Below are 17617 nucleotides of genomic sequence, written 5' to 3'. Positions count from 1 at the left end.
GGCGGCACAAGTTTGGAGACGTCATCCGTTAGCATACCACTTAGATTTATTGCTTGTGAAGCTGTTCGATCAGATTTACAGCTGTTAATCTTATACTTCGGTTATTCCATTCGGTCTTTTAGTACTGCAATGCCTATGATCGCTTTTCCGCGACGCAACGTAGACTGTTCGCGTACTACATGCACGCTATTTTTACTTAGCTGTAACGTTCAAAACTCGCGCCTCATTCACATGAGTTCAAAAGAGAGCCGAGGGGCGGCGGCGCAAGTTTAGAGATGTCAACTCGTTTCCTGTTAGCAGGCGTGTTGATATTTAGCGGTTGTCCCGATGCTTTTCGGTCAGATTAACATCTGCTAATCTTACACTTCAACACAGTCGTTCGGTTCATCGGCGCTGGGCCATATACACACGACTTTCAGGGACACGACGTTCAGCTTTCATTCTTTACATGCACACGAAACATCCATAACTATAGACTTCATAACTCCCGCCTCGTGCACAAAGGACTGCCGATGGGCGGCGACACTAGTTTGAAGACGTTAGGGTGCCTCATGCAAGCGGACATCGAGGCACCCTAGGAGATGGCATCCGTTAGAACACCACTCATTATCGTTGTCGTGACGCTGTGCCACTGGAGGCGAAACGCAAAAGTCACCCGTGGGCTGTACGATGCCAGTGCACGTTAGATCCCCAGGTGGTCGAAATTATTCCGGAACCGACCCCTACGGCATCTATTTCTCAAAAGGGTAGAAAATTGGGCGAGTTGGTGGAATTCGTACTGATGTGGCACCACAAGGACAAGGACGTAGACTGAGTGACGACAACACAAGACCTATTTCTCTATTTCCTCTTTCAGTCCCAGCCTTCCACCCTTCCTTCACGGCACGGTTTGGGTGTCGACTTAGAAGTGAGACAGTTACTGCGTCTTTGCCGTTCGTGAAAAACCATTAATTGTATTCCAGACTCAAGAGATCAACTGCAAAGCATTATCAGTTAGTTAGGCAGACCGTGCAGCACGGCGGGTCTACAAATTAACACGCAGAAAACCAAAGTACATTAAACAGTGTCGCAGGGGAACAGCAGTTCACAGTTGGTAACGAGGTGCTGGAAGTGGTAAGGGAACACGCATACTTAGGGCAGGTAGTGACTGCTGATCCGGATCATGGGTGGGAAATAACTATAATAATAAGATTCTGGTCGAACGCGTGTGGCGGCTTCTTTCAGATCAGGAATGGCATTTTACCAATATCCCTCAAGTGACAAGTATACAACAGCTGTGTCTTGCCGGTACTCAGGCATGTAGAAGAAACGTGGAGGCTAACGAAAAGGGTTCAGCTTAAGTTAAGGACGACGCAGAGAGCTATGGAAAGAAAAAAATGTTAGGTGTAACGTTAAGAGACCGGAAGCGGGCAGACTGGGTGAGGGAATGAACTCGTGTTAATGACATCCTAGTCGAAATCACGAGGAATAAGTGGGCTTGGACACTGCATGCAACGCGAAGACAAGATAACCGCTATTCCTTAAGGATAAGGAGTAGATCCCAAGAGAAGGCAAGCGTAGCTGGGGGTGGCAGAAGGTCAGGTGGGCGGATGAGATTAAGAAGTTTGCGGGTGTGCGATAGCCGCAGCTGGCAACAGACAGGGTTAATTAAAGAGCCATTGGTGAGGCCTTTGCCCTGAAGTGGGCGTAGTCAGGCTGATGACGATGGTGGTGATGATTATTCCAGACACCTAGTGGAATTCACGTCCGCAAGGGAACTGGCTTCCGGTGGACACGCGACGCCACTGCTGGATCTCCACGTCTAGGAAGTGTGTGCACTTCAAAGGCGTAGCGCCGGCCCGCCATCCGCTGAAAACGTGCACTCGATGCCCCAATACGAATGCCGCGTGATCCAAGCGCGTTTCTGGAACATGGCTACACACTTCAAGATGCCTCACTGACATTGCGTTTCGTGGAAGCGATGAAGGGCGCTGTGGTTTGTGGATGCCCCAGCCGCTCCAAAGGTAGACGCAGTGCCATTGGCTACGACCGTTGGGAATAAATTCCACCATGGCCCACCGTGGGAGAGGGGACGGAGTCTCTACTAAGTTCCGTCGGTAGGATGCAGGGTTGAGGACGTGCACGACGATGGGATTGAATGCAATGCGATCCCCCTCCTTGGACTTCCGTTGAACGCGTAGACCTTCCTGTCGATGGCGACTGCAGACTTGTATGTCGACTGTGGCCCTCCGCCTTGCCGCACCGTCAACATCGCGCATACACAGCAAATTGTTGTCGTTTACCAAAGGTGGAGTGGCACATACGCACAGTGGGGGGATTGACTTAGGTACAGTTGCCACGCCTTCCTTTTTGTTGTATATCGCTAGGGCAAGTGGAAGTGTTGGTGGTGAAAGCGATGAATAGAAGACATTCTGGGAGCGCGAATGATGTGGTTTGGGTCCCTACTCTGAGGCTACACTGGCTGTTGCAGCTAGCCGTGCTCTCTGGAGGAGCTGCTTCTGGTCCTCGAGGTTTGAGCTGGATAGAGCCTCCTCTCAAGCTTCAGTCGTTAGCTGAGCTATCAGTTCATTTCCAGATTTTCTTGGCAAGCCTACAAATTATTATATAGCTTCGCCTTCTCCCCACAGAACTAGCATTCTTTACTGAAAGATACTGGGCTCATGTTTTGTAATGTAGCCGTGTAATTAGATGCGTACTCGCATTTCAAACTATATGGGGTCTTACTCCATTTCTTTAAAGCATTTATTTTTTTCTTCGTACCAATGCCACTTCAAATTTTGAATGGCCACTCCCACACTGTTCGCGTAATTCATATTTTGAAGACATTCGAACATACTGCCATACAACAGCAAGTCCATGAACGGCTTTGTGCGTAACTGGTTCAGTTTTTTTTGCGCAGCTTTATTTTTATTCTTCTGATTGCGAAATTTACCTCAGGTACATGTTGTGCTATAGTTGCACCAATGACATGCGCGTTCAAGCTTGAAGAAAATATCTGTTAATGATTAAAAAGGAGGCTGCTATACGCATGCGCAAGGATTGTGGTTATGGAAGTTCGACTCTCATGCTTGTAACTAGAGGCCATGTTATGCTTGCGACTGAGAGACAGCCTGCGTATTTTCTGTTTTCTTATCGCTACTATACCAACTGGATCGCTGTAGTTAATACCTTAATGGTGTGCACAATCCAAAACTTTTGTTGTATTATTCTTATATTATACATCATGCGCTAACAGTCATCCTAACAACAACGCTGCTTCCTACGGCTAAAAATGAATCATTGTGACTTCACAAGACAGGAGTGTAAACCAGGTCATACAAAAAATGTTCGTCATATTTAAGTTTCTCTAGGCACCAGTTGCTCGGATGATGACATCAAGCCTAGTCGACATAAAATTGCTGCAAATACGCCTTGTGTCTCATATTTCACCATCGCAAAATTGCATCATGTTGAAGCTGCCGTTGTGATGGCTGCAAGGATCACCGTTAATCTTCTTGGATTCTCGCCGTAAGCGCCGCTCCAGTAGCATTCGTCGCGCTTATTCCTCAACGAGACTAACGTAAAACGTTTCTTCAAATGACATCTCCCTCAGAATGGGATATAGGACAGGTTCCATTGGAACGCAAGACAACTTCTGATCAACATAGATGATTCTGAGCAATTCTCGTCAGATGCAAGCTCTCGTGTTTTTTCTTCCTCACACGTCAGGCTGAGTCTAACGCAGCCAATTGCTCCTTTATCGGATTACGTACGATTCAATGACGTCACAATTGTCCTCCTGAGTCTTATAACGCGTCACTCCCAGTTAGGGCAATTTGGGGCTATAGTTCTCTTACCTACCGACTCCACAGTTCTCTATGTCACTTGTTCCTGATCTGTTGCGTGCCATCATTGGCGTCTTACTTAAGCATAAAACACTTAGCTGTTATGCACGTTACCCACATTGAGCAGACCGAAACATTATCGTTTGAATACATCAGGAAATATTCCGGTTCACTGTTTCCCGAAAAAATATTTTAATCGGAACGATGTATTAATGCGATATCATCAGAGGCCTCATCGGGAAGCAAATGCGTCGTCAATCGCAATTCCTGGTACCGGAAGTGACAACTATACGTTCTGACAGACACGTTCGGGGAAACATCTAACCACCAGCTAGATGACCCGAATGGATGTCTGGTTGTGTGCAAGCAGTCGTGTACGGGTAAGAACACACAACCCCAGAAAGAATAGCACAAAACTCAAAGTAAATGCATCAGCAACTTCTGATTTTATCACATCGCCATCATATAATGTAGTTAGGTGTCCTCGGAATTTTTTTGAATGAATTCTCCCAGAAAGAACTGAAAAAGCGCGTCCCATGTTCAGTGCACTTTAGTGTTGGTTTCGAATCACCGTCGAGACACCGTTTGGTTGACGAAGAAAGAACCGTTTAGGTGGCATTACAATGGCTATATATTAAGTCTTAACTGAAGACAACACACATTGAAGTAAGCCTGGCCTGGACGCATTAAGGTCAAGCATTAGAAATGCTCTGGAGCATGTCTGCTCATTCGTGGTCACATAGACGCCGGTGCATATTTCAATGTGTTCTGCGTATTTGCCGTCCAGTTAACCGACCAGCAGAAATTGTAGCTCTGCCGCGGGCACGAATTGTGCATAGAGTAGGCCTGGAGTAACAAGGTAGCAATGTTTGCAGTCGTATCACTACGGAGGGTTCTGCTTACAGCTGTTTCCTGTTGAACACTAGCCTACTGCGCGGGTGGTGCGGAGAGGTGCAGAGAGTCGCATTCAGTCGTATCCAGGTAGAGCATTTCGGGATATACGTTTCTTATCTTACCGTATTCAAAAGGCAGATATGGAAAGCGAAGTGTACTCATGTTCTATGTGCGAATGAATGACAGTTAGTGTCTTGGCATTAAGTTTTCTTAGTTTAATGTGCGGGTGGAAAAGAACTGCGCACCCATTTCGTTCTGTTGTACAGGCCACGTGAAAACGTGAAAATGGAGAAAAAGACCACATAGGAGGAAAACGAAAAATTTGATAAAAATAAATTTGTTCTTGCTCCTAACTTGTTTTCCTTCTTTTTATCCCTTTGATGCATCCGCCTTCAGAAACGCAGCGAGACTGGTGCACAGAGCAAGAAATCAAAATCTCTCATGTGCTCAGTTAGTAGATCGACCTATTCATTCCTTGTCCTGATGCGAAACATTCCGCGCTTCCCTTTGTTTACACTGAAGGAGACCGATAAGACTCTATTCAATGATATTAGCACTGCCAAAGTGAACGATACGAAGGCGCATTTATGCTTTCTCCGGGGATTTTGAAAACCGAGTAAAGAAAGCTTCTTTTCTTGTAGTACCGCTGAAAACGTGGAAGGCTAAAAAATAAAGGTGCGCGTTGTATATCGCTTTGTATTCGCAAAATAGAACGCTTCTTCGGCATGCTGCTTTTCTAGAGCAGATAAGGAACCTTTGTGGCGCGTGGAAAAACTGCGACGGCCGCGCGTCTATTCCCAGGGGCTTTTCTCGTTTTAATAATAAGACAGTGCGCCTTAGTTTATGGCCGCTATTCGTCCAACGACGGTGGCACAAAGCTCGAAAAGGACGAGAGCGCAGGAAAACAGGTGCAAAAGCTATTTTTTTTCTTTTTCTTTTTGATTAGCATGGGTTGATAAAGGTGTCGTGGCATGTGGTTGCACAGTTTTCAAAGACGTGTAACATGAAGTACAGATTAATAAGACGTGCAACATGAAGTACAGATTAATAAAAGCCGGTGAATTCAAAAGTATCAGCCAAAACTATGCAGCCCACTAAACATTGCGCCCACCCCCCCCATCCCCAATATTCCTCTCCTCTCCGACCTGCTCCGTGGTTGTAGGAGTAAGTAGACCGCTTGCAGGGGATGTAGGTGAGGCAGTGTGACGACAGGCATCGACTACTTGTGCCAGTAATGAATGCAGTGATGGTTTATTCATTGACCGACCGACCGACCGACCGACCGAGGCAGGCAGGCAGGCAGGCAGGTGAATGGTGAATGGTGAGCGCAAACACAAGAGAGCCACACAGAGAAGAGGCGAGGACAAGCAGCGCTTGTCCTTGCCTCTTCGTTGGTGGTTGTTTTATGTTTGCGCTCAACTTTTCACCTTAAGAATACCATGCACCAAATATGCCCAATCGAAGCTTTATTCAAGTCCCCCGGACCGGGCCAACATTGTCGGGTCTATAATACGCGCCTTATCATGGCACCTGTGTCCTCTCCAGTAACTCATATATAAGCACATGTGGCGCAATGAATGTAGATCTTATCTGAGCTGCCACACAGGCCCTTCTTGGTAAAAAGTCTCCATCACCGAGTCCAGTATTAATCTATCTAGAAATAATGCCTGTGCTGGAGGCGGCGGCACCACCGCGTGGCTGTGCCGCCCCGCTGTCACGTGGTTGGTCACGTGGTGCAGGGCAGCTGCCGGCGGCGCGGCGCCGTGGCTCATCACGTGGTGCGGAGCATCTGCTGCTGCTGGCGGCGCGGCGCGCCGGCGAAACCGAGCTGCAACAGCTGTGCGCCGTGTCAAGTGAGACGAATATGATGAAGGAATGCCCAGAGAAACGGAGTGGCCAAAGATTGACTTTGCAATTCAACTACTGACCAAGTTCAACTCGGCCAGCTGTAGCTATCGCGTCACTCCAGGTTTAACCAGAGCTAAGCCACCGCCCATTTTTTTTTTTGCTTAGCAGTGCAGCTGATATCGTCCCTGGACGCAGAAAACGATGAACGGGGACAACAATCTAACAAAACACCGTGTCTTGTCGACCGCACACTACTAGCTAGACGCTATCTGGCATGCACAGAGCCTTCTGATTGGCTCTCTTCTGCGTGCACTGAGGTCAGAGCATTATGCTTGGGCGGGAACCTTCGAGGACGAAGACGAAGAGGAAGCGGCGAGGCATGTGGCCCGACGGTCCAACAAGCATTCAAGAAAGAAATCTCAGCCTCCCGCTGGACAGGACCTGCCGGATATGAACGAAATTGTGAGTGTGCAAATTGCGGTTTCAGTTATGCATCACTGCAGAGGCACTCGGAAATGCGTGGTCACAGTGGGCCACAGAAAAGTCAAGTCCCTGCGAGCCACTTGGCATTTTGGAAGCAGACATCTTGGCCCGTAAAGCACATGCTTAGCCTCTACGGAAAGCACGATTAGAAGAGCCGTTCCGTTCTAGTTTTTCGGTCTTCCGCGGAGCAAGGAGTGGCCCTGAGGCACGGTCTCCTGAACAGCACTTAAAGCGTTCGTTTGCACTTTTATGTTTGCTATGGCTCCCCTCAACCATTTCTTTAGTAGTCACTTTCGGCCAGCACCAATTGGGAATTACCTTCTTGCTTGTCTGCCGATCGGCTCTTTCGCGCTCATTAGCTGACGTGTTGAACAGTTTTGTTTGCAGCTATGGGCACTTGAAATACGGTCATAACTGAAGCCGGCTAGATGCTATAAAGTTGGCAGATAAGAAACTGAGCGACAACAAGGGCGAATATCAGAGGTAACGCAATGGCTTGTAATATCTGTACTGTACGTCATTGCAGTGTACGAAACAACGTTGTCGCGCTTTCCTGAACGCCCGTGAGTCACCTTGATGAGCGAGAGAGGCCTGCTTGTATTTTTGAAGCATTAAATTTCAGCTATGTTACCAGTCACTATGGGGAACCTGCGCTACCAAGGTGGCACAGCAATTGTTCCATTCGGTGACTCAAAACTGCTTTTGTCAACCGCTAGGGCCGCTGCAAACGCGAGAACACATTCTGCGCGATTAGAAACCCGCGTTTGGCTGACAGCATTCATTGCCTAGCTTCTTTCGGCGTAGCCCAGATAGCTGACGCACGCAACGTGCGCCTTCGACAGAGCGCGGAGGCTAACGCCAATAAGCGCCTGAAGGTGGCGCGGAAAAGTACGAAGAGTACTACCCAAAACTGCTTGCTCTTCTCGCTAAGCAGTGTGTTATGGCGTTGCAATCGGCACCGCAAACTTCAGCGCAAGTTCCCCATGTTACCAAACACGCGAAACTTGCGGTCCTGGCTGGAGAATTCTTCTTTCAGGACCCGCGGAAGTCATCGTCTTAAGCTAAACAGCGAGCAGAACCTCTGTACGACTTGTAATTAAACGTCTGTATGTTCAAGCTGTTCCAATTTGAAGGTATTGCACTCCTCTTTATGAATGCGTCTTGAATGAAGCGTTTTTCATGAAAAATAATAAATTTTAAACTCACCTACGTGCTTCAGGAATACAGATATTCGCATCACATCTGCGCACTAGCTTAGAGCAAAAGTCTGACAGTTCTCACAGTGGGGCCTTTTTGAAGCACTTTCTGAGGGGTTAACGCTGTTGTAATATGGCGAATGGGGTGCGAAAATTCTCTACTTTCTTTTTACAAAGCAACCTTCGACTCGGGGACGCTCTGGAAAGAATAGTTTTATTAACCCAGCTACGTAGCCCACAGATGGGGCATGCGTATTTCTTAGGCGAGGTAATAATGGTAATAATTATATCATTCAACAGCTCCTTATACCATATAGCTGCAGCGCTGAAACGTGACTGATACTTACCGTACACGCCACCAGCCTGCCTAAATGTATTTAAATCGTAGTGCTCCCCGTATACCAACGTCCGCCATTCAATAATTTTTCCCCATCTTTTACCTCTGTTGTGTTATCTAACCCAGGCGTGATAATAAACACAAAATGAAGCTGTGGCTCGCCTTATATGCCACAACTTTGGTAGAACTCCGTGCTTTACTGCACTAATGGAGTTGCGTGGTCTACGTTCATATTGGTGAACCACACAGGTGCTCCGAAAATAGTTTAGAGTGGGAAAGAAACACTCTAAAATGAAGAAATGTCAGAAATTGAATACCTCATTTACCGAAGATGAACATATTTCTTGCTGCGTGCAAATATTCGGGAGGCTTACATAAGGTCCTAATCGATCTCACATCAGTTTCAATAGGTATCCCCTTAGAGTCTACTGAACGTCTACACACCGTCTAAAAAGTTTTTAGGGGATATTCCTCGGTGAGAGTGCGAGAAGGATCACTAAAAGGCTATAGTGGGTGTTAGTGACCGAAGGCGCGTAGATTGAGTTATCAAAAGCACATGGACGAGTGTCAGACCGGTTCACACGAGTGTAGGACAAGGGTGGGTATTTAGATAATCCGTTTCTTCGCAAGCTTCTGAACTTAAGTACTTAGCTGACGGCCACGTGTGTTTTGGCGCCGCAGAACGTTCGGGTCACCCTTCTCGTGCTGCTGTGCTTCTTCGCTGTTCACGGTCCGAACGCCAACGGCCATGACATCGCCAACCTTGTGACCCAACTGTGCGGTGAGTGATTTGCACTCACCTTAACTTAGAATAAGGATCTTGCTCTCACTGTGCGCGCAGCGTATGATAGAACACTTCTAATGAGAAAAAAAAACAGGGCCGCTAAACGTAAAAGAGAACACTCGGACAAGCATACGCTACAGCACTGGATTCTAGGGCTCATTATGCCACGAAAGAAATACAGTTTGCGATATATTGGGCTCACATGTTACGTACACTCTTATGAACCGTCTGCAAGCGCAAAATACGTGCACGTATAGGGGTCGTTTCTTGGAGGCTTGAACAAGTCTTTTGTTAACCAACAATCATATGGTCCAGGTTGAGGTTGTTGCGAACTACTGGAGGGGTTAGCTTTGCTGATTGTGCCACCAACTGCTCCGCCGTAGCGAAACCTAAATCCTAAATAAGTTGCACAAATAGCGCATACTCAAACAAACAGGAAGTGGAAGCGTCCTTAATTGGCTTTTTCTTGGTGCAGCTATTTGGCTGGGTTTCTAGTACAGTGTGTTTAGGGTGATCATCTAAGCTGAAGTAGATTTCAGTCAAGGGAGGAATTACTATAAGTAGCATCCGCATGCGCACAGCCATGCGTCTACAATGGAAAGTTGTACAACTTTCTCAGAATCTTGGAAGTTTAGGAAAACTTTCATCTGATCGGGGAATCGATCCTGGGACTTTCCGGGGCATTCGCTCTACCTACAGAGCTAACCAGGACGATGTAGGAATTTTGTTAGTAGAGGATATTCTGGATAATACCCTAAAGCGTCTTAAATTTCGATTGAGTGACTATTTGCTAATTACTCTTTTATTTGAATTCGACTACACCTTGTGTATTAACTTCCTAACAATATATTCTAGACACAAGGATCCGGGTGTACTTCTTAGCTGCGCGTGTCATATTCGCAGCCCAGCGGCACCAGGGGCGACTGGATGCTGTCACTTGCCTTGGCGCTCAGACAAAATCTGAGGTGAGGACTTTTCAAACCGTCAGTCAGTCAGTCAGTCAGTCAGTCAGTCAGTCATTCATTCAGTCAGCCAGTCAGTCGGTCAATCGATCAATCAATCAATCAATCAATCAATCACTCAAACAAGTAGTCATTCAGTCATTCAAGCAATCAGTTTGTCATTCAAGCAAGCAACCAGTCAGTCAAGCAAGCAGTCAATCATCCAGACAAGCTAGCAGTCAATCATCCAGACAAGCTAGCAGTCATTGAGTCAATAAGTAAGTCAATTCCTCCATGAGCTAATCATTCGATTACTAAAGGATGAGTGAATTTTTTTACTATTTATCAGATCTTGACACGCAACTTTTTTTTTTTCAGGAAAATCAAGCCTTTAAACGGCATGTGCGTTTCAATGGTATGCAAAACTAAAACCACACTATGAACAGTCCAGCTTAATCACTATCGATACATACCCATTAAACTTCTGTTACACTGAATTCGCTCGCCGCGATTACAGCGAAGAACCGCCAGGAGAGCGACAAATAACGCAGAAGCAGATATAAACGTCGCTTCAGCTTTCTCACAAGTTGCGCTTTTTCCATTCTCGCGAACATGCTATTCGGCAACTCGTTAGCATCGCCAAGCTACGGTAATCAATTCCAAAGTAGCAGCTGGAGTCGAAAACACAAATCACACGAACAAAGGTTCCTCACTGGACGCAGCCCAAGTTCTCGGGCACGAGCCCAAAAGGGGCGTCCTCGTTTCGGTGTAGCCTAAACGCGAACATCCCTATCTTCTGAGATTTTGGTGTAACTTAACGCTCCCCAGGTGGCCGAAAATAGTCCAGAACCTTCTACTACCATGTTCTTAGCTTCTAGCACTGTTGCTGCGACTAGTGGAACTTCGTTATTTGTTAACCTTTGCCGGAAAAGAGCGTGAACAGCAGCGTTCGGTTTAAGTACTGTATGCATGCCTTGCGAAAGACGACCTCCCATTAACCCACCGTGGTTACATCGTTAATTAATCAGGCCTGGACGGGTGTTCAGGCTAATCAAAATTTATACATCACGACGCGTTAAACCGTCGGTTGCCGGCACTTTAATGAAGTTATTCCTACCCTATCCTACCGTATCCTATCCGGAACCCTGGACAACGGTGCCCCTTTCCCTCTTCATTTTTTCGTCCTCTGCTTCTTTCCATCTCGATGCGATTGAGGAATTCAGACAGTTACTGCGCTTTCCCCTTCCTCAAAAACAACCTTGATTTTGATTTCTCCCGCCAGCGAAGCAAACCTGGCGTCTAGAGCGCGATCTAGCTTCAAGCGGCCAAGGCGAGAACCCAAAAGGATTGAGCTCCCTTTGAGCCTACTGATCAAGTCAGAAGAGGGCGCCACACTCTCGCAGGCGCTGCAGTATGGTGATGCCAGGGCCGTTCATCGCGACACCGTAGCAGACGCTCAGTTCTCCATCCCATGGCGACATTAGCACTAAATCGAAACAAAGTTATAATTTTGGTCAGCAGCTAGGTTTATAACAGCGTCCGCGTTTTAGTTCCTTATTTTCTTCGTGTATATGTTTACGCTGTTTTCGGTAAGTGAGGACGCTCTAAGAATCTAAGTGACACTAAATCGGTGGCAGTTGTCGTCTGTGTAGGAAGCAAACAGCTAATATGCCCCCAGTAACCGTTATGCCAAATTCCTTCTCTCCATGAATGAACTGCTAATCCCCATTCACTTATTTGCACTTTTAGGAGACGCACATTTTTTATGTAACAAAAGTAAAAACAGCGCTAATTTTTACACAAACCACACAGAAAGATCAGACAGGACCAGCACCCGTCCTGTCTGGTCTTTCTATGTGGTTTGTGTAAAAATTAGCGCTGTTTTTTTTACTTTTGTTACACAATATTACACTAACTAGCAAAGCAAGAGGTACTGGTAAATGGACATTCTTTAATAGCAAATATTATAAGATCTCTGCTGTAATTTTCTGTTCTTGGGACTAAGAGCCACCAGACTGGCTGGAGAAATTTTCACTACTCCAACAGCGAAAATCGTCTTTGGCGCCAATTTTTTTCTTATCTTTTTTTGCCCCTAAATTCTGAGCACTAGTCGAAGGCTAAGACACTTCTCTCGGAATCGTTTAATAAATGCTCACTTTATTTCAAGTTTAGTTTTCTCCACAAACAAAAAAACTTCATTTTCCTTCTCGATTTTTTAGTACCTTGCACCCTGCATATGCCGTTTGTTGAATCAATGTACAAGTGCAGACACCTCGCAGTGACCGCGAGCGCCATCTTTCCGAGCGGTACGTCAATCTACTCCATTCGCCTGACCTTCATGTTTACCCCTTAATTCGCAATTTTGTCCTTTGACTTACCCTTCCTGCTGTTATGATTCTGTGTTTTTCTCTTTTTGTTTCCCGACTGGCCAGGATATTCCCTTCAGCGTCTGCCTGTTTCAAAGGGGTCCTTACGGGGTCACCATAATCATCGTCCAACTAACGAACCAATTCAGTCATCACTAAAATCCTTATCTCTGCCGAAACAGAGTTCAGCTGATCAGTTTATTTCCTCGCTATCGCAGACAGGTGCTTTTACCGGTTGTTTAGTTGGTATCACTTGCCTGATAGGAGACGTGCAGCACAGGAACAATAGAGGTCCACCGGCATTATAGTTTGATAGCTCCCAAACCCTTGATCACATCAACAACATCGGCAAGGTGGCTTTGGTTATCTCTGTTCCGCTGTAAATACCCGCAGGGACCGTGGGTCATAACGTCAAGAAGGAAAAGTGTTCACGAGTGGTCGTTCTGCGCTCCTGTTATTGATTATATTTTACGGCCTAACATAGATACTTCGAACATTATCGGCCGCCTAGCTCACACATTAACCTCCAACCTCCTGTCCTTCCTGTTATTTAACGTACTTGTCCATTGTTACTGAGCGTTCCGCAGCGTGCAAACGTAAAATATCTATTCATACATAAACGTTGCTTTTGTTTGGGTGTGTGACTTCTGCAGTGCTTCTGACACTGATACTTCCTGTACAATTCTAATATAAGTGATTACTGGCTGTAAGTTATGATTAAAAGTATCTGATTGTCCTTATCCAAGAGTGCTGCCGTTGTTTTCCTGATAAAACTTGTCCCTTCCTCCATCTTTCCAGTCAGAGCTTATTTTACCTCAGCACAATGATACACAGCCTTTTATTATGACTCGCTTCATCGCGTTCGAAGGACGCAGGGAAACTTTACCACGATTTAGAACGGTAACAGCTTGCATTAGCATAGTGTGCGGCATCCATACGGCTAAGCTGCAATTCTCACGCCGGCAAATGCATCCGCCTACTTGCGTAGCGAGACCTGGTAAGTGCGTTTCAATTACCCGCTAATTATATACCAAGCCACCTCCAAATTCCTTCGGCGAGTTTCTGCATTCGCTGGCCGACCTATATCTGCCTGCTTAAAAGGCTGTGCGTCGTGAGACTCGAATCAGTGTTTCCCAACACGTGGTGCTGCTCATAGCAAGGGGGAAATACCGGCATCGTGTACGCTTTGCAACGCACGTCAAGGTAATCAAGCGCGCCTTGCGCCTGGCGAAATACGAGCAAACACGTTTCAGACCAATTATTCTCCTATGTGCAGCCGATGTTACCATCGAGGTCGATCTGATTAAGCATTAGTAGATGTGCGCGTGCCTAAACCTCGTTGGGGGCTTCATGTCTGTTTTAATGCGGAAGCATTACTAGTCGCATCAGCCGAAAAGCCGGAGGTGTGTGTTAGTGTGTGTACGCGCAGATGGCACAGAAAATACCATCGATGGCAAGAACAATGTGGGAACGCCACTGGGCGGCCGTATGGAGCACACAGCAAGCCGAGCACCGCCATTGCAGACAATCATACTCTTTATATAACCTCCCCCCCCCCCACCCCCCCAAGTGGCTGACGTCAATTTTGCGCCAGTTTTCCCGACTACATTCGTGCCAAAACGGTGAGCAACCGTTTGCCGTACAGCGTTCTGTTTGCATGTAGCTTACATGCGCTAGTCAAGTTGGAGGCTAGCTTGCGAAATGGAGTCGAACCAACGGCGTATGCATGTTAAGTTGTGTGCCTTCCCAGACTCTCTCTATAGGTATAACCTTAAGCTGCGTTTGAGGTGTCCACAGAGATATGAGACAGTTCCTTTATTCCTTTCCTCATTTATTTCCTTTACTCAAAAGCCAATTTTTGTATCAAAATTGTGACGCAACCGTTCTTCGTACACCGTTGCCGGTGGTGTCATACGATCGGTCGTTGCACACAGCATACGCCTCTTTGTAGACAAGTATTGGAACCGAGTGTTCGGGTGTTTCACTTGGACACTAGCGCACACAGTCCTAAGTGCCCTCCGAAATTTTCCACCTCGAGTGTTTGCGTATTCTACTTCCTCTTATCTCGTTTCCATTTTACTGTCCGCCATGTCTAAAAGTTTGCACCATGTATCATTTCCCTTTAATTGGTCGCTCCAGTTTTTCTACTTTATTTTGTATAATATGTTTCGCACCAAATTCAGACACCACTTTCCTGCAAATAAAAAAATTCTTCCTCTTCCCGCGCTTAACTTACCTTCGCTCCGTCTCATCCGGTCTCTGGCCAGGAAGCATAACGAGCGCTTTCGGGCACTGTTGACACAAAACGGTGCTTATCTGAGTCAATACGCGCGTACTTTTTTTATGCGCACGATTTGAGACCCTGTGCAAAAATATTTTGTAAGGAGCTGGGGCTAGCGCAGCGATTGTCAGGTCAACATTAACGTCCGACTATTTCTTTGCTGCACTCCACGTGCTGAACTCAACAATTAGTTTAAACTTGCACACACACTTAACAACGCCAGCCTGACTACGCCTACTGCGGGACAAAGGCATCTCCCGTATTTGTCAATTTTACATTCAATCTGGGCTAGCTTAAAGCTGCTGGCTTAGCCTAGGCCAGGCCTAATTTAAACCAGCGAGATTAGAATAAATGTACTGATTAGGAGGTGATGTGTACACTCGGAATAGTTAAAGTGAATACCATTCAAAAGCCATTTTGTTAGTTTTACGTGAAACGAGAATAACAGCTCTGAGGAACTGTTTGGGTAATCCCCACCAGCTGTGGCTCCGCAAATAAAGAAGAGGAAGCAAAATGAATGGTCAATTAACGCAAATATCAAAGCATGACCAAACGAAGTTATGATAAAGGAGCATATAAGCAGGTCAGCATGCGACATGAAAGTGGGATATTTAGTATATGTGTTATAATTATTCAATGTCCTCCCTTTTTAAAGAAACTGACGGCTTACTGACGCGTCAATCACTGTGGTTTGCAATATTTTTAGCCCCTTGTATTTCCTTCGTTATCTGGGACTGGCCCTTTGCCGCAATCTGGGAGTCTTCGTATATTTCGCCTCGCATTTTTCTTCACCGCAGAAGCGACAGTGGACAGCCAGGTTCCCAGGCACGGCTATATTTCGCGCTCTGTTTTTGTGCTCTTGCGGACGCAGGTTAACCCGTCTACCCGCGTGCCCTACATAAATGTCCCTGCATTTGAGGGACAAATAATAAAAGACGTGGTTGGTTTGTCCCGTGCAACAATCGAGTCTATTTTTTGCCCCTGACGTGTGGCGACTTTTTTGTCGGGCCGTCGAGTAGATGCGCTAACCTGTGTCTGCAAGAGTAAACAAAGAAAGTAAGAAATAGGCATAGCTCTGTCTGGAAACCTGGTTGTCTGCTGTCGCGTCTGCCATGATATAATGAAATGCCCAACGATATACCAAGGCTGCAAGATTGCGGCCAAGAGGCAGTCCCAGCTAACAAAGGAAATAATAGAGGCCTACCACATCGCAATGCCCCGTAACTGATGCGTCAGTAACCGGTCAGTTTCTTTAACAAGGAAATAGTCGAGTACTTATCCGATATACTGTAAATCTCTCCCTTTAATGTGGCATGCTTACCAATTCCTGTGTACTTCTCTATCATGATTTCGTTTCGTCATCCTGTGATCTTTAAGTAAATTGACCATTTCTCCAATAAACTCATGAGCTAATAGTCAGCTCTCTGCACAGCCGGTTCTCGTGTTCGTGCTCCACTTTTGTGCTGTGACCAAGCTTAATCTAGAGACATTTACTGCAAAGCAGGGTGCGTCAGATTCCACGCGGCTTTTTTGGCGAACCCCTAGCTTTATAAACATAAGCTGATATTACATCGATACGCCATCGACCTTTCTCTCCAGTACACGCAGACCCCAAACCACGTGCTCTGTTCGGAATGTTCTGAACAGGGGCTGTGTCACTTGCATTTTTTTTTCCTTCCAGGAGCATTCAGAACACTCCAGCGAGCAATCTGGCGGCGCCCAGGAAGCGCGTTTTGGCGAGGGTGCTATCTCAGCGCGTGTGCACCACAGACGTTTCTTGCAGCCCGGCGTCGATTCATATAGAAACAAGCTCCAAAGCTTACAGTAATAACACTGCAGCCGGGGTCGGGCGTGACGTCTTAGTTATCATTAGCGGAACACAGCGGAACAATACAGGCTCCCCTCACCCTCTTTTGCTCCCCCGTTCACGCGGCATTCACGATCGCGTGTCGGTGTGTGCTCTGTGCTGTGTTGGCCGAGGAGGAGGAATGATTATAAGCGCCCGGAATCGGTGCAGTTCCCAGGCAACCTGGCCAAGTGTGTTCGGACCAGTTTCAAGGCTGTGCGGCCGCTGAAGGACTTCGGCCTCGGAGCACTGTGCGGTCCGTTCGCCCCCGAAGGACTCGACCGAGCCGCACCGGTGGGCACAGAGCACTTTTCTATTTTTTTTTATTTGTATATTTTACGCCACTTTGCTGTTGATGTCTTAGTGTTCCGCGCGTGGCAAGCTCCTCCTATCGAAGCACCTGATTGCCATCGCTGCCCTAGCAGAAACACGTCCAGTTTTTGTTTTATCTTTGTTTTACTCTCTCTGGGACCGTGACAAAGTTAACGCTCGCGAGAAGGGTGTTATGTCTCTCGCCGCTGTGTGTGTGCGATACGCAGAAGTCTCATGGGCAGTGACGCTTTTCTTTTGTGATGTTGAGCGATCGGCACCCAAAGTGCGAGCAGCAGCAAGTTGTGGACGCCCTTGTTGTGATAAGTTCGGCGATCTCTTGCGCTAATTAGGAACGGACTGCAATGGACCGGAATGCCTCCGGGCAACTTCCGATTGTAGCTGGTTTTCTTGGACAGCAGCTGAACAGATCCTGAGGTATTTTTGTGTGTTTCGGCAGTTAAGCCACCCCCAAGGCTTCCTCCGGTGGTTTTTCTGGGCTCCGAAG

At 46.8% G+C, this 17617-nt stretch overlaps 1 protein-coding gene across 1 annotated transcript in view; it reads left to right on the top strand.

Annotated features, from left to right (window-relative positions):
- The first annotated feature begins 6912 nt into the window (after nt 1-6912).
- Nucleotides 6913-17617, top strand: part of LOC144107172 (uncharacterized) — a 31801-nt gene continuing 21096 nt past the window's right edge. Inside the window, exons 1-4 of the mRNA XM_077640167.1 lie at nt 6913-7028; nt 9264-9363; nt 10270-10331; nt 16972-17094. Coding sequence (XP_077496293.1) covers nt 7017-7028; nt 9264-9363; nt 10270-10331; nt 16972-17094 — 297 coding nt within the window. The 5' untranslated portion in view covers nt 6913-7016. The remainder of the gene's footprint in view (nt 7029-9263; nt 9364-10269; nt 10332-16971; nt 17095-17617) is intronic.

The sequence above is a fragment of the Amblyomma americanum genome, chromosome 10 (assembly GCF_052857255.1).
Source record: "Amblyomma americanum isolate KBUSLIRL-KWMA chromosome 10, ASM5285725v1, whole genome shotgun sequence".
NCBI lineage: Eukaryota > Metazoa > Arthropoda > Arachnida > Ixodida > Ixodidae > Amblyomma > Amblyomma americanum.
The sequence above is the reverse complement of the archived record's forward strand: the minus strand, read 5'-3'. Positions and strand labels throughout refer to the sequence as shown.